Source organism: Crinia signifera, chromosome 1, assembly GCF_055691185.1.
Source record: "Crinia signifera chromosome 1, ASM5569118v1, whole genome shotgun sequence".
Taxonomy (NCBI): domain Eukaryota; kingdom Metazoa; phylum Chordata; class Amphibia; order Anura; family Myobatrachidae; genus Crinia; species Crinia signifera.
The window spans coordinates 4,977,570-4,996,665 of record NC_139217.1 but is presented as its reverse complement, the minus strand read 5'-3'; the positions used below and the strand labels follow the sequence as shown (position 1 = coordinate 4,996,665).

At 51.1% G+C, this 19,096-nt stretch overlaps 1 protein-coding gene across 4 annotated transcripts in view; it reads left to right on the top strand.

The window, feature by feature from the left end:
* The window catches only part of LOC146059253 (RING finger protein 145-like), a 66,549-nt gene that overhangs the window by 32,359 nt on the left and 15,094 nt on the right, over positions 1-19,096 (top strand). For 3 of the 4 annotated variants that reach the window (XM_083171392.1, XM_083171533.1, XM_083171452.1), the window contains 3 exons: positions 3,936-4,118; positions 12,132-12,279; positions 18,189-18,545. In XM_083171392.1, the coding sequence (XP_083027518.1) occupies positions 3,936-4,118; positions 12,132-12,279; positions 18,189-18,545 (688 nt within the window). The remainder of the gene's footprint in view (positions 1-3,935; positions 4,119-12,131; positions 12,280-18,188; positions 18,546-19,096) is intronic. The other variant, XM_083171617.1, reaches the window with a different exon arrangement.

Below are 19,096 nucleotides of genomic sequence, written 5' to 3'. Positions count from 1 at the left end.
TTACCCAGCAGTCAGCCGCACGTCTCCATAGTCACACATTGGTAGTACAATGTCACATAATGACCATCTCAGCCACACCCATAGCGAGCTCCTACATATTACCCAGCAGTCAGCCGCACGTCTCCATAGTCACACATTGGTGGTACAATGTCACATAATGACCATCTCAGCCACACCCATAGCGAGCTCCTACATATTACCCAGCAGTCAGCCGCACGTCTCCATAGTCACACATTGGTAGTACAATGTCACATAATGACCATCTCAGCCACACCCATAGCGAGCTCCTACATATTACCCAGCAGTCAGCCGCACGTCTCCATAGTCACACATTGGTAGTACAATGTCACATAATGACCATCTCAGCCACACCCATAGCGAGCTCCTACATATTACCCAGCAGTCAGCCGCACGTCTCCATAGTCACACATTGGCAGTACAATGTCACATAATGACCATCTCAGCCACACCCATAGCGAGCTCCTACATATTACCCAGCAGTCAGCCGCACGTCTCCATAGTCACACATTGGTAGTACAATGTCACATAATGACCATCTCAGCCACACCCATAGCGAGCTCCTACATATTACCCAGCAGTCAGCCGCACGTCTCCATAGTCACACATTGGTAGTACAGTGTCCCATAATGACCATCTCAGCCACACCCATAGCGAGCTCCTACATATTACCCAGCAGTCAGCCGCACGTCTCCACAGTCACACATTGGTAGTACAGTGTCACATAATGACCATCTCAGCCACACCCATAGCGAGCTCCTACATATTACCCAGCAGTCAGCCGCACGTCTCCATAGTCACACATTGGTAGTACAATGTCACATAATGACCATCTCAGCCACACCCATAGCGATCTCCTACATATTACCCAGCAGTCAGCCGCACGTCTCCATAGTCACACATTGGTAGTACAATGTCACATAATGACCATCTCAGCCACACCCATAGCGAGCTCCTACATATTACCCAGCAGTCAGCCGCACGTCTCCATAGTCACACATTGGTGGTACAGTGTCACATAATGACCATCTCAGCCACACCCATAGCGAGCGCCTACATATTACCCAGCAGTCAGCCGCACGTCTCCATAGTCACACATTGGTAGTACAATGTCACATAATGACCATCTCAGCCACACCCATAGCGAGCTCCTACATATTACCCAGCAGTCAGCCGCACGTCTCCATAGTCACACATTGGTAGTACAATGTCACATAATGACCATCTCAGCCACACCCATAGCGTGCTCCTACATATTACCCAGCAGTCAGCCGCACGTCTCCATAGTCACACATTGGTAGTACAATGTCACATAATGACCATCTCAGCCACACCTATAGCGAGCGCCTACATATTACCCAGCAGTCACCCGCACGTCTCCATAGTCACACATTGTCAGTACAATGTCACATAATGACCATCTCAGCCACACCCATAGCGACCTCCTACATATTACCCAGCAGTCAGCCGCACGTCTCCATAGTCACACATTGGTAGTACAGTGTCACATAATGACCATCTCAGCCACACCCATAGCGAGCTCCTACATATTACCCAGCAGTCAGCCGCACGTCTCCATAGTCACACATTGGTAGTACAGTGTCATATAATGACCATCTCAGCCACACCCATAGCGACCTCCTACATATTACCCAGCAGTCAGCCGCACGTCTCCATAGTCACACAGTGGTAGTACAGTGTCACATAATGACCATCTCAGCCACACCCATAGCGAGCTCCTGCATATTACCCAGCAGTCAGCCGCACGTCTCCATAGTCACACATTGGTAGTACAGTGTCATATAATGACCATCTCAGCCACACCCATAGCGATCTCCTACATATTACCCAGCAGTCAGCCGCACGTCTCCATAGTCACACATTGGTAGTACAGTGTCACATAATGACCATCTCAGCCACACCCATAGCGAGCTCCTACATATTACCCAGCAGTCAGCCGCACGTCTCCATAGTCACACATTGGTAGTACAGTGTCACATAATGACCATCTCAGCCACACCCATAGCGAGCTCCTACATATTACCCAGCAGTCAGCCGCACGTCTCCATAGTCACACATTGGTAGTACAATGTCACATAATGACCATCTCAGCCAAACCCATAGCGAGCTCCTACATATTACCCAGCAGTCAGCCGCACGTCTCCATAGTCACACATTGGTAGTACAATGTCACATAATGACCATCTCAGCCACACCCATAGCGAGCTCCTACATATTACCCAGCAGTCAGCCGCATGTCTCCATAGTCACACATTGGTAGTACAGTGTCACATAATGACCATCTCAGCCACACCCATAGCGAGCTCCTGCATATTACCCAGCAGTCAGCCGCACGTCTCCATAGTCACACATTGGTAGTACAGTGTCACATAATGACCATCTCAGCCACACCCATAGCGAGCTCCTGCATATTACCCAGCAGTCAGCCGCACGTCTCCATAGTCACACATTGGTAGTACAGTGTCATATAATGACCATCTCAGCCACACCCATAGCGATCTCCTACATATTACCCAGCAGTCAGCCGCACGTCTCCATAGTCACACATTGGTGGTACAATGTCACATAATGACCATCTCAGCCACACCCATAGCGACCTCCTACATATTACCCAGCAGTCAGCCGCACGTCTCCATAGTCACACATTGGTAGTACAATGTCACATAATGACCATCTCAGCCACACCCATAGCGAGCTCCTACATATTACCCAGCAGTCAGCCGCACGTCTCCATAGTCACACATTGGTAGTACAGTGTCACATAATGACCATCTCAGCCACACCCATAGCGAGCTCCTACATATTACCCAGCAGTCAGCCGCACGTCTCCATAGTCACACATTGGTAGTACAATGTCACATAATGACCATCTCAGCCACACCCATAGCGAGCTCCTACATATTACCCAGCAGTCAGCCGCACGTCTCCATAGTCACACATTGGCAGTACAATGTCACATAATGACCATCTCAGCCACACCCATAGCGAGCTCCTACATATTACCCAGCAGTCAGCCGCACGTCTCCATAGTCACACATTGGCAGTACAGTGTCACATAATGACCATCTCAGCCACACCCATAGCGATCTCCTACATATTACCCAGCAGTCAGCCGCACGTCTCCATAGTCACACATTGGTAGTACAATGTCACAGAATGACCATCTCAGTGACTGTCACTGTGCCACCCAGCCACACAGTGTGACATTATTTGCTATGGACATAGTATTGTATGCAACTGAATTGCATAACATTTGTCACATTATTCAGATACAATTACGTACAGTATATGGGCACGCTATATTTAATTTCTAGTTAGCATCCTGTGTGAGACTCTAACTCTGCCTGCACAGGGGAGTGACGCGTTACGTGTCTGCCCACACAGGGGAGTGACGTGTTAAGTGTCTGCCCGCACAGAGGAGTGACGCGTTATGTGTCTGCCCGCACAGGGGAGTGACGCGTTATGTGTCTGCCCGCACAGGGGAGTGACGTGTTACGTGTCTGCCCGCACAGAGGAGTGACGCGTTATGTGTCTGCCCGCACAGGGGAGTGACGTGTTACGTGTGTGCCCGCACAGGGGAGTGACGTGTCACGTGTCTGCCCGCACAGGGGAGTGACGTGTTGCGTGTGTGCCCGCACAGGGGAGTGACGTGTTACGTGTCTGCCCGCACAGGGGAGGGACGTGTTGCGTGTGTGCCCGCACAGAGGAGTGACGCGTTACGTGTCTGCCCGCACAGGGGAGTGATGTGCTGCCTGTGTGCCCGCACAGGGGAGTGACGTGTTGCCTGTGGGCCCGCACAGGGGAGTGACGTGCTGCCTGTGTGCCCGCACAGGGGAGTGACGTGTTGCCTGTGTGCTCGCACAGGGGAGTGACTTGTTGCGTGTGTGCCCGCACAGGGGAGTGACAGAGGGAGTGACGCTCATGCTGCTGGCTGTACAGACTGGACTCCTGGATCTGCAGGTCCTACAGAGAACCTTCCTTCTCAGCATCATCCTCTTCATTGTGGTCACCTCCACCCTCCAGTCCATGACTGAGATTGCAGATCCCATAGTGCTGGCCCTGGCTGCTACTGGTAACAGGTATGTATGTATGTATGTATGTGTGTGTGTGTGTGTGTGTGTGTGTGTGTGTGTGTGGTACAGCAGCACTGGCCTCCGGTGTGAGGGGGTGTAGGCATCAGGATAGAGGCAGGGCCTCGGGGATACATGATGCGTTGTTGGGCAGTAATGCTGTAGTGTAAGCAATACCCCGATCTCCCAGCAGGGGGAGCCAAGTGATACCATAGACAGTGCAGGGAAGCCACCCATCCCCCCGCCATCCTGTTACGTGGCAGCGTGGGAGCCACCATGTACCCATCACATACACTTCCCCGATCTCCCAGCAGGGGGAGCCAAGTGATGCCATAGACAGTGCAGGAAAGCCACCCATCCCCCCGCCATCTGCGTGGGAACCACCATGTACCCATCACATACACTACCCCGATCTCCCAGCAGGGGGAGCAAAGTGTTGCCATAGACAGTGCAGGGAAGCCACCCATCCCCCCACCATCCGCGTGGGAGCCACCATGTACCCATCACATACACTACCCTGATCTCCCAGCAGGGGGAACCAAGCGATGTCATAGACCGTGCAGGGAAGCCACCCATCCCCCCACCATCCTGTTACCTGGCAGCGAGGGAGCCACCATGTACCCATCACATACACTACCCTGATCTCCCAGCAGGGGGAACCAAGTGATGTCATAGACAGTGCATGGAAGCTACCCATCCCCCCGCCATCCTGTTACCTGGCAGCGTGGGAGCCACCATGTACCCATCACATACACTACCCCGATCTCCCAGCAGGGGGAACCAAGTGATGTCATAGACAGTGCAGGGAAGCCACCCATCCCCCCGCCATCCTGTTACCTGGCAGCGTGGGAACCACCATGTATCCCTCACATACACTACCCCGATCTCCCAGCAGGGGGAACCAAGTGATGCCATAGACAGTGCAGGGAAGCCACCATCCCCCCGCCATCCTGTTACCTGGCAGCGTGGGAACCACCATGTATCCCTCACATACACTACCCCGATCTCCCAGCAGGGGGAGCCAAGTGATGCCATAGACAGTGCAGGGAAGACACCCATCCCCCCACCATCCTGTTACCTGGCAGCGTGGGAGCCACCATGTACCCCTCACATACACTACCCCGATCTCCCAGCAGGGGGAGCCAAGTGATGCCATAGACAGTGCAGGGAAGCCACCCATCCCCCCACCATCCTGTTACCTTGCAGCGTGGGAGCCACCATGTACCCATCACATACACTACCCCGATCTCCCAGCAGGGGGAGCCAAGTGATACCATAGACAGTGCAGGGAAGCTACCCATCCCCCCGCCATCCTGTTACCTGGCAGCGTGGGAGCCACCATGTACCCATCACATACACTACCCCGATCTCCCAGCAGGGGGAGCCAAGTGATGTCATAGACAGTGCAGGGAAGCCACCTATCCCCCCACCATCCTGTTACCTGGCAGCGAGGGAACCACCATGTACCCATCACATACGCTACCCCGATCTCCCAGCAGGGGGTGCCAAGTGATGCCATAGACAGTGCAGGGAAGCCACCCATCCCCCCGCCATCCTGTTACCTGGCAGCGTGGGAGCCACCATGTATCCCTCACATACACTACCCCGATCTCCCAGCAGGGGGAGCCAAGTGATGCCATAGACAGTGCAGGGAAGACACCCATCCCCCCACCATCCTGTTACCTGGCAGCGTGGGAGCCACCATGTACCCCTCACATACACTACCCCGATCTCCCAGCAGGGGGAGCCATGTGATACCATAGACAGTGTAGGAATGCCACCCATCCCCCCACCATCCTGTTACCTGGCAGCGTGGGAGCCACCATGTAACACTCACATGCACTACCCCGATCTCCCAGCAGGGGGAGCCAAGTGATGCCATAGACAGTGCAGGGAAGACACCCATCCCCCCGCCATCCTGTTACCTTGCAGCGTGGGAGCCACCATGTACCCATCACATACACTACCCCGATCTCCCAGCAGGGGGAGCCAAGTGATACCATAGACAGTGCAGGGAAGCCACCCATCCCACCACCATCCTGTTACCTGGCAGCGTGGGAGCCACCATGTGTCCATCACATACACTACCCCGATCTCCCAGCAGGGGGAGCCAAGTGATGCCATAGACAGTGCAGGGAAGCCACCCATCCCCCCACCATCCTGTTACCTGGCAGCGTGGGAGCCACCATGTACCCATCACATACACTACCCCGATCTCCCAGCAGGGGGAGCAAAGTGTTGCCATAGACAGTGCAGGGAAGCCACCCATCCCCCCGCCATCCTGTTACCTGGCAGCGTGGGAGACACCATGTACCCCTCACATACACTACCCCGATCTCCCAGCAGGGGGAGCCAAGTGTTGCCATAGACAGTGCAGGGAAGCCACCCATCCCCCCGCCATCCTGTTATCTGGCAGGGTGGGAGCCACCATGTACCCATCACATACACTACCCCGATCTCTCAGCAGGGGGAGCCAAGTGATACCATAGACAGTGCAGGGAAGCCACCCATCCCCCCACCATTCTGTTACCTGGCAGCGTGGGAGCCACCATGTACCCATCACATACACTACCCCGATCTCCCAGCAGGGGGAGCCAAGTGATGCCATAGACAGTGCAGGGAAGCCACCCATCCCCCCACCATCCTGTTACCTTGCAGCGTGGGAGCCACCATGTACCCATCACATACACTACCCCGATCTCCCAGCAGGGGGAGCCAAGTGATACCATAGACAGTGCAGGGAAGCCACCCATCCCCCCGCCATCCTGTTACCTGGCAGCGTGGGAGCCACCATGTACCCATCACATACACTACCCCGATCTCCCAGCAGGGGGAGCCAAGTGATGCCATAGACAGTGCAGGGAAGCCACCCATCCCCCCGCCATCCTGTTACCTGGCAGCGTGGGAACCACCATGTATCCCTCACATACACTACCCCGATCTCCCAGCAGGGGGAGCCAAGTGATGTCATAGACAGTGCAGGGAAGCCACCCCCCCCCCCATCCTGTTACCTGGCAGCGTGGGAGCCACCATGTATCCCATCACATACACTACCCCGATCTCCCAGCAGGGGGAGCCAAGTGATGTCATAGACAGTGCAGGGAAGCCACCTATCCCCCCACCATCCTGTTACCTGGCAGCGAGGGAACCACCATGTACCCATCACATACGCTACCCCGATCTCCCAGCAGGGGGTGCCAAGTGATGCCATAGACAGTGCAGGGAAGCCACCCATCCCCCGCCATCCTTTTACCTGGCAGCATGGGAGCCACCATGTACCCATCACATACACTACCCCGATCTCCCAGCAGGGGGAGCAAAGTGTTGCCATAGACAGTGCAGGGAAGCCACCCATCCCCCCGCCATCCTGTTACCTGGCAGCGTGGGAGCCACCATGTACCCCTCACATACACTACCCCGATCTCCCAGCAGGGGGGAGCCAAGTGTTGCCATAGACAGTGCAGAGAAGCCACCCATCCCCCAGCCATCCTTTTACCTGGCAGCGTGGGAGCCACCATGTATCCATCACATACACTACCCCGATCTCCCAGCAGGGGGAGCCAAGTGATACCATAGACAGTGCAGGGAAGCCACCTATCCCCCCACCATCCTGTTACCTGGCAGCGAGGGAACCACCATGTACCCATCACATACGCTACCCCGATCTCCCAGCAGGGGGAGCCAAGTGATACCATAGACAGTGCAGGGAAGCCACCCATCCCCCTGCCATCCTGTTACCTGGCAGCGAGGGAACCACCATGTACCCATCACATACGCTACCCCGATCTCCCAGCAGGGGGAGCCAAGTGATGCCATAGACAGTGCAGGAAAGCCACCCATTCCCCCGCCATCCTGTTACCTGGCAGCGTGGGATTCACCATGTACCCATCACATACACTACCTCGATCTCCCAGCAGGGGGAGCCAAGTGATGCCATAGAGTAGTGCAGGAAAGCCACCCATCCCCCCGCCATCCTGTTACCTGGCAGCGTTTGAACCACCATGTACCCATCACATACACTACCCCGATCTCCCAGCAGGGGGAGCCAAGTGATGCCATAGACAGTGCAGGGAAGCCACCCATCCCCCCGCCATCCTGTTACCTGGCAGCGTGGGAACCACCATGTACCCATCACATACACTACCCCCATCTCCCAGCAGGGGGAGCCAAGTGATGCCATAGACAGTGCAGGGAAGCCACCCATCCCCCCGCCATCCTGTTACCTGGCAGCGTGGGAGCCACCATGTATCCCTCACATACACTACCCCGATCTCCCAGCAGGGGGAGCCATGTGATACCATAGACAGTGCAGGGAAGCCACCCATCCCCCCGCCATCCTGTTACCTGGCAGCGTGGGAGCCACCATGTACCCCTCACATACACTACCCCGATCTCCCAGCAGGGGGAGCCATGTGATACCATAGACAGTGTAGGAATGCCACCCATCCCCCCGCCATCCTGTTACCTGGCAGCGTGGGAGCCACCATGTATCCCTCACATACACTACCCCGATCTCCCAGCAGGGGGAGCCAAGTGATGCCATAGACAGTGCAGGGAAGACACCCATCCCCCCACCATCCTGTTACCTGGCAGCGTGGGAGCCACCATGTATCCCTCACATACACTACCCCGATCTCCCAGCAGGGGGAGCCAAGTGATGCCATAGACAGTGCAGGGAAGACACCCATCCCCCCACCATCCTGTTACCTGGCAGCGTGGGAGCCACCATGTACCCATCACATACACTACCCCGATCTCCCAGCAGGGGGAGCCAAGTGATGTCATAGACAGTGCAGGGAAGCCACCCATCCCCCCGCTATCCTGTTACCTGGCAGCGTGGGAGCCACCATGTACCCATCACATACACTACCCTGATCTCCCAGCAGGGGGAGCCAAGTGATGTCATAGACAGTGCAGGGAAGCCACCATCCCCCCCACCATCCTTTTACCTGGCAGCGTGGGAGCCACCATGTGTCCATCACATACACTACCCCGATCTCCCAGCAGGGGGAGCCAAGTGATGCCATAGACAGTGCAGGGAAGCCACCCATCCCCCCACCATCCTGTTACCTGGCAGCGTGGGAACCACCATGTATCCCTCACATACACTACCCCGATCTCCCAGCAGGGGGAGCCAAGTGATGTCATAGACAGTGCAGGGAAGCCACCCATCCCCCTGCTATCCTGTTACCTGGCAGCGTGGGAGCCACCATGTAACACTCACATACACTACCCCGATCTCCCAGCAGGGGGAGCCAAGTGATGCCATAGACAGTGCAGGGAAGCCACCCATCCCCCCGCCATCCTGTTACCTGGCAGCGTGGGAGCCACCATGTACCCCTCACATACACTACCCCGATCTCCCAGCAGGGGGAACCAAGTGATGTCATAGACAGTGCAGGGAAGCCACCCATCCCCCCACCATCCTGTTGCCTATCAGCGTGGGAGCCACCATGTATCCCTCACATACACTACCCCGATCTCCCAGCAGGGGGAGCCAAGTGATGCCATAGACAGTGCAGGGAAGCCACCATCCCCCCGCCATCCTGTTACCTGGCAGCGTGGGAGCCACCATGTACCCATCACATACACTACCCCGATCTCCCAGCAGGGGGAACCAAGTGATGTCATAGACAGTGCAGGGAAGCCACCCATCCCCCCGCCATCCTGTTACCTGGCAGCGTGGGAGCCACCATGTACCCATCACATACACTACCCCGATCTCCCAGCAGGGGGAGCCAAGTGATGCCATAGACAGTGCAGGGAAGCCACCCATCCCCCCACCATCCTGTTACCTGGCAGCGTGGGAACCACCATGTATCCCTCACATACACTACCCCGATCTCCCAGCAGGGGGAGCCAAGTGATGTCATAGACAGTGCAGGGAAGCCACCATCCCCCCGCCATCCTGTTACCTGGCAGCGTGGGAGCCACCATGTACCCATCACATACACTACCCCGATCTCCCAGCAGGGGGAACCAAGTGATGTCATAGACAGTGCAGGGAAGCCACCCATCCCCCCGCCATCCTGTTACCTGGCAGCGTGGGAGCCACCATGTACCCATCACATACACTACCCCGATCTCCCAGCAGGGGGAGCCAAGTGATGCCATAGACAGTGCAGGGAAGCCACCCATCCCCCCACCATCCTGTTACCTGGCAGCGTGGGAACCACCATGTATCCCTCACATACACTACCCCGATCTCCCAGCAGGGGGAGCCAAGTGATGCCATAGACAGTGCAGGGAAGACACCCATCCCCCCACCATCCTGTTACCTGGCAGCGTGGGAGCCACCATGTAACACTCACATACACTACCCCGATCTCCCAGCAGGGGGAGCCAAGTGATGCCATAGACAGTGCAGGGAAGCCACCCATCCCCCCACCATCCTGTTACCTGGCAGTGTGGGAACCACCATGTACCCATCACATACACTACCCCCATCTCCCAGCAGGGGGAGCCAAGTGATGCCATAGACAGTGCAGGGAAGCCACCCATCCCCCCCACCATCCTTTTACCTGGCAGCGTGGGAGCCACCATGTGTCCATCACATACACTATCCCGATCTCCCAGCAGGGGGAGCCAAGTGATGCCATAGACAGTGCAGGGAAGCCACCCATCCCCCCACCATCCTGTTACCTGGCAGCGTGGGAACCACCATGTACCCATCACATACACTACCCCGATCTCCCAGCAGGGGGAGCCAAGTGATGCCATAGACAGTGCAGGAAAGCCACCCATCCCCCCACCATCCTGTTACCTGGCAGCGTGGGAGCCACCATGTACCCCTTACATACACTACCCCGATCTCCCAGCAGGGGGAGCCAAGTGATGCCATAGACAGTGCAGGGAAGCCACCCATCCCCCCGCCATCCTGTTACCTGGCAGCGTGGGAGCCACCATGTACCCCTCACATACACTACCCCGATCTCCCAGCAGGGGGAACCAAGTGATATCATAGACAGTGCAGGGAAGCCACCCATCCCCCCACCATCCTGTTGCCTATCAGCGAGGGAGCCACCATGTATCCCTCACATACACTACCCCGATCTCCCAGCAGGGGGAGCCAAGTGATGCCATAGACAGTGCAGGGAAGCCACCATCCCCCCGCCATCCTGTTACCTGGCAGCGTGGGAGCCACCATGTACCCATCACATACACTACCCCGATCTCCCAGCAGGGGGAACCAAGTGATGTCATAGACAGTGCAGGGAAGCCACCCATCCCCCCGCCATCCTGTTACCTGGCAGCGTGGGAGCCACCATGTACCCATCACATACACTACCCCGATCTCCCAGCAGGGGGAGCCAAGTGATGCCATAGACAGTGCAGGGAAGCCACCCATCCCCCCACCATCCTGTTACCTGGCAGCGTGGGAACCACCATGTATCCCTCACATACACTACCCCGATCTCCCAGCAGGGGGAGCCAAGTGATGTCATAGACAGTGCAGGGAAGCCACCCATCCCCCCGCTATCCTGTTACCTGGCAGCGTGGGAGCCACCATGTACCCATCACATACACTACCCCGATCTCCCAGCAGGGGGAGCCAAGTGATGCCATAGACAGTGCAGGGAAGCCACCCATCCCCCCCACCATCCTGTTACCTGGCAGCGAGGGAGCCACCATGTACCCATCACATACACTACCCCGATCTTTCAGCAGGGGGAACCAAGTGATGTCATAGACAGTGCAGGGAAGCCACCCATCCCCCCGCCATCCTGTTACCTGGCAGCGTGGGAGCCACCATGTACCCATCACATACACTACCCCGATCTCCCAGCAGGGGGAGCCAAGTGATGCCATAGACAGTGCAGGGAAGCCACCCATCCCCCCACCATCCTGTTACCTGGCAGCGAGGGAGCCACCATGTACCCATCACATACACTACCCCGATCTCCCAGCAGGGGGAGCCAAGTGATGCCATAGACAGTGTAGGAAAGCCACCATCCCCCCACCATCCGCGTGGGAGCCACCATGTACCCCTCATACACTGTCATGCTGCTGTGTCTACATTAGGAGTCTGTGGAAGCACGTCCGCGGAGTCACTGTCTGCCTCTTCCTGCTGGTGCTGCCGTGTGTCATGGCGTACAAGATCTCCTCTCTCCTCCGTATGGACTTCTGGCTGCTCATCCTTGTGTCCAGCTGTCTCCTGACTTCCCTGCAGGTAATCAGCGATGGGATCTGGGATACTCTGGTCACACATGGGCCCCTCCGCTCAGGGCCAGTAGCTATTATGTCAGGTTTGGGAGTTTTACTATCTTTGTTCTACAAAACTTATTACAGTGATTATTCTCCATGGTGTGCTACAGTGACACGCCCTGGTCCGAGCAGCACAGAGTATATCAGGAGATGAGTGATGTGTCAGGTAGGACAGGGCTGCATGTGACAGGGGCAGTGACATGATAGGGTGATATACTGTACCTCTATATGATATGAGGTTACTGTATATACCGCACCTCTATATGATATGAGATTACTGTATATACCGTACCTCTATATGATATGAGGTTACTGTATATACCGCACCTCTGTATGATATGAGGTTACTGTATATACCGCACCTCTATATGATATGAGGTTACTGTATATACCGCACCTCTATATGATATGAGGTTACTGTATATACCGCACCTCTATATGATATGAGGTTACTGTATATACCGCACCTCTATATGATATGAGGTTACTGTATATACCGCATCTCTGTATATGAGGTTACTGTATATACCGCACCTCTATATGATATGAGGTTACTGTATATACCGCACCTCTGTATGATATGAGGTTACTGTATATACCGCACCTCTGTATGATATGAGGTTACTGTATATACCGTACCTCTGTATGATATGAGATTACTGTATATACCGCACCTCTGTATGATATGAGATTACTGTATATACCGCACCTCTATATGATATGAGGTTACTGTATATACCGCACCTCTGTATGATATGAGGTTACTGTATATACCGCACCTCTATATGATATGAGGTTACTGTATATACCGCACCTCTATATGATATGAGGTTACTGTATATACCACACCTCCGTATGATAAGAGATTACTGTATATACCGCACCTCTATATGATATGAGATTACTGTATATACCGCACCTCTGTATGATATGAGGTTACTGTATATACCGCACCTCTATATGATATGAGGTTACTGTATACACCGCACCTCTATATGATATGAGATTACTGTATATACCGCACCTCTGTATGATATGAGGTTACTGTATATACCGTACCTCCTATATGATATGAGATTACTGTATACACCGCACCTCTGTATGATATGAGATTACTGTATATACCGCACCTCTGTATGATATGAGGTTACTGTATATACCGCACCTCTGTATGATATGAGGTTACTGTATATACCGCACCTCTATATGATATGAGATTACTGTATATACCGCACCTCTATATGATATGAGATTACTGTATACACCGCACCTCTATATGATATGAGGTTACTGTATATACCGCACCTCTATATGATATGAGGTTACTGTATATACCGCACCTCTGTATGATATGAGGTTACTGTGTATACCGCACCTCTGTATGATATGAGATTACTGTATATACCGCACCTCTGTATGATATGAGATTACTGTATATACCGCACCTCTGTATGATATGAGGTTACTGTATATACCGCACCTCTGTATGATATGAGGTTACTGTATATACCGCACCTCTATATGATATGAGGTTACTGTATATACCGCACCTCTATATGATATGAGATTACTGTATATACCGCACCTCTGTATGATATGAGATTACTGTATATACCGCACCTCTGTATGATATGAGATTACTGTATATACCGCACCTCTATATGATATGAGGTTACTGTATATACCGCACCTCTATATGATATGAGGTTACTGTATATACCGTACCTCTGTATGATATGAGGTTACTGTATATACCGCACCTCTATATGATATGGGATTACTGTATATACCGTACCTCCTATATGATATGGGATTACTGTATATACCGCACCTCTGTATGATATGAGGTTACTGTATATACCGCACCTCTGTATGATATGAGATTACTGTATATACCGCACCTCTATATGATATGAGATTACTGTATATACAGCACCTCTGTATGATATGAGGTTACTGTATATACCGCACCTCTATATGATATGAGGTTACTGTATATACCGCACCTCTATATGATATGATGTTACTGTATATACCGCACCTCTATATGATATGAGGTTACTGTATATACCGCACCTCTATATGATATGAGGTTACTGTATATACCGCACCTCTATATGATATGAGGTTACTGTATATACCGCACCTCTATATGATATGAGGTTACTGTATATACCGCACCTCTATATGATATGAGGTTACTGTATATACCGCACCTCTATAGGATATGAGGTTACTGTATATACCGCACCTCTATACGATATGAGATTACGGTACTTATGTAGTATCTGGGCTGCAGATTTTTTGATTGTATGCCTTAAGTTAAGGCATACAATCAGATGCGATGCGATATCGCATCGCATCGCATACGATGCGATGCGATGCGATGACCCGATTTTTCCATAGGATTCAATGTTAAAATGGACTGAGTCCATTTTAACATGGAATTCAATGGGAAAAAGGGGTCCTTTTCATACCCCTACTATCCAAGTGGGCATGGAGTTGGATATAAACCTGTGGCGAGCGTAGCGAGCCACCGAGCCCGAAGCGTGGCGAGCGAAGCGAGCCCCGCGAGGGGACGGTATTCTGTGTCCCCTTGCGGGGCTCGCTACGCTCGCCACGCTTCGGGCTCGGTGGCTCGCTACGCTCGCCACAGGTTTATATCCAACTCCATGCCCACTTGGATAGTAGGGGTATGAAAAGGACCCCTTTTTCCCATTGAATTCCATGTTAAAATGGACTCAGTCCATTTTAACATTGAATCCTATGGAAAAATCGGGTCCATCGCATCGCATCGCATCGCATTCGATTTGGTCGGGTGCGATGCGATGCGATGGACCCGATTTCAAAATCGGCAGCCCAGTTACTACATAAGTACCGAGATTACTGTATATACCGCACCTCTGTACGATATGAGATTACTGTATATACCGCACCTCTGTATGATATGAGATTACTGTATATACCGCACCTCTGTATGATATGAGGTTACTGTATATACCGCACCTCTATATGATATGAGGTTACTGTATATACCGCACCTCTATATGATATGAGGTTACTGTATATACCGCACCTCTGTATGATATGAGGTTACTGTATATACCGCACCTCTGTATGATATGAGGTTACTGTATATACAGCACCTCTATATGATATGAGATTACTGTATATACCGCACCTCTGTATGATATGAGGTTACTGTATATACCGCACCTCTGTATGATATGAGATTACTGTATATACCGCACCTCTGTATGATATGATATTACTGTATATACCGCACCTCTATATGATATGAGGTTACTGTATATACCGTACCTCTGTATGATATGAGGTTACTGTATATACCGTACCTCTGTATGATATGAGGTTACTGTATATACCGCACCTCTGTATGATATGAGGTTACTGTATATACCGCACCTCTGTATGATATGAGGTTACTGTATATACCGCACCTCTGTATGATATGAGGTTACTGTATATACCGCACCTCTATATGATATGAGATTACTGTATATACCGCACCTCTATATGATATGAGATTACTGTATACACCGCACCTCTATATGATATGAGATTACTGTATACACCGCACCTCTATATGATATGAGATTACTGTATACACCGCACCTCTATATGATATGAGATTACTGTATACACCGCACCTCTGTATGATATGAGATTACTGTATACACCGCACCTCTGTATGATATTTGATTACTGTATACACCGCACCTCTGTATGATATGAGATTACTGTATACACCGCACCTCTGTATGATATGAGATTACTGTATACACCGCACCTCTGTATGATATGAGATTACTGTATATACCGCACCTCTGTATGATATGAGATTACTGTATATACCGCACCTCTGTATGATATGAGATTACTGTATATACCGCACCTCTGTATGATATGAGATTACTGTATATACCGCACCTCTGTATGATATGAGATTACTGTATATACCGCACCTCTGTATGATATGAGATTACTGTATATACCGCACCTCTGTATGATATGAGATTACTGTATATACCGCACCTCTGTATGATATGAGATTACTGTATATACCGCACCTCTGTATGATATGAGATTACTGTATATACCGCACCTCTGTATGATATGAGGTTACTGTATATACCGCACCTCTGTATGATATGAGGTTACTGTATATACCGCACCTCTGTATGATATGAGATTACTGTATATACCGTACCTCTGTATGATATGAGGTTACTGTATATACCGTACCTCTGTATGATATGAGATTACTGTATATACCGCACCTCTGTATGATATGAGATTACTGTATATACCGCACCTCTGTATGATATGAGGTTACTGTATATACCGCACCTCTGTATGATATGAGGTTACTGTATATACCGCACCTCTATATGATATGATGTTACTGTATATACCGCACCTCTATATGATATGATGTTACTGTATATACCGCACCTCTATATGATATGGGATTACTGTATATACCGTACCTCCTATATGATATGGGATTACTGTATATACCGCACCTCTATATGATATGAGATTACTGTATATACCGCACCTCTGTATGATATGAGGTTACTGTATATACCGTACCTCTGTATGATATGAGGTTACTGTATATACCGCACCTCTGTATGATATGAGGTTACTGTATATACCGCACCTCTATGTGATATGAGGTTACTGTATATACCGCACCTCTATGTGATATGAGGTTACTGTATATACCGCACCTCTATGTGATATGAGATTACTGTATATACCGCACCTCTATGTGATATGAGATTACTGTATATACCGCACCTCTGTATGATATGAGATTACTGTATATACCGCACCTCTGTATGATATGGGATTACTGTATATACCGCACCTCTATATGATATGGGATTACTGTATATACCGCACCTCTATGTGATATGAGATTACTGTATATACCGCACCTCTGTGTGATATGAGGTTACTGTATATACCGTACCTCCTATATGATATGAGATTACTGTAAATACCGCACCTCTGTATGATATGAGATTACTGTATATACCGCACCTCTGTATGATATGAGGTTACTGTATATACCGTACCTCCTATATGATATGAGATTACTGTATACACCGCACCTCTGTATGATATGAGATTACTGTATATACCGCACCTCTGTATGATATGAGGTTACTGTATATACCGCACCTCTGTATGATATGAGGTTACTGTATATACCGCACCTCTGTATGATATGAGGTTACTGTATATACCGCATCTCTGTATATGAGGTTACTGTATATACCGCACCTCTGTATGATATGAGATTACTGTATATACCGCACCTCTGTATGATATGAGGTTACTGTATATACCGCACCTCTGTATGATATGAGGTTACTGTATATACCGCACCTCTGTATGATATGAGGTTACTGTATATACCGCACCTCTGTATGATATGAGATTACTGTATATACCGCACCTCTGTATGATATGAGATTACTGTATATACCGCACCTCTGTATGATATGAGGTTACTGTATATACCGCACCTCTGTATGATATGAGGTTACTGTATATACCGCACCTCTGTATGATATGAGATTACTGTATATACCGCACCTCTATATGATATGAGATTACTGTATATACCGCACCTCTATATGATATGGGATTACTGTATATACCGCACCTCTGTATGATATGAGGTTACTGTATATACCGCACCTCTGTATGATATGAGGTTACTGTATATACCGCACCTCTGTATGATATGAGGTTACTGTATATACCGCACCTCCCTACTATACGTTCTGTACCCGCGTTGCACTCACCAGCTTGTGGTTCTTGCTTTTCTGCCTGTAGGTCCTGGGCACGCTCTTCCTTTACGCCCTGTTTATGATGGAGCTCTTCCAGGACAGTCGGGTGGAGCAGATGGATGAGATTATTTATGGTGTGAATGCGGTGAGCCGCGTGCTGGAGTTCCTGGTGGCGCTCTGCGTGGTGGCCTACGGAATGTTTGAGTCTATGTTTGGCGAGTGGAGCTGGGTGGGCGTCTCTATCATCATCATCCACTCGTACTTTAACCTCTGGCTGAGGGCACAGTCTGGATGGAGAAGCTTCCTGCTGAGGAGAGATGCCTCTAAGAAGATCAGGTCTCTGCCCAGGGCCAGTAAGGGGCAGCTGAGGGACCACAATGACATCTGCTCCATATGTTACCAGGTAGGTGATGGCAGCAGTGTAGAGTGCATCGCCGCCTCCAAGCATTAATGTATGTAATCACTCCAAGCGCTGCCTCCTCCCCCAACCCGATGACACTATGCCCGGCCCCTTATGATGCACCCAGAGACTTAGTACGGTGGACTGCGCTATCTCCTGTTCAATAGAATCTTAATAGCGGAGAGAGACCTTAAAACACCTATATGCCAGCGCGCACTTTGTGGCAAACCGGTTACACCCGTGATAATCGTGGTTACATCTGTATCTCTAATATATAGTCACTGCAGATGGGTATAAACTCACCCTGATCCGTATAGATAGTGCAGTGTCCAAGCTGGTGCAAAAGGGGGCTATTGCTGCCAAAACTGGGGTCTTTCCCTGGACCCTCAGTCTCCTCTCAACAACGTGTTTCACCTTCAGGGTGATCTAGGAAGGGAATACAGTATATATAAGCAGGATAATACTGACTGCATGAGAACGTCCCCTCTCCCCACCGTGCAGGAGATGTCTGTGGCCCCGTCAGGGTGACCTAGGAGGGGAATACAGTATATATA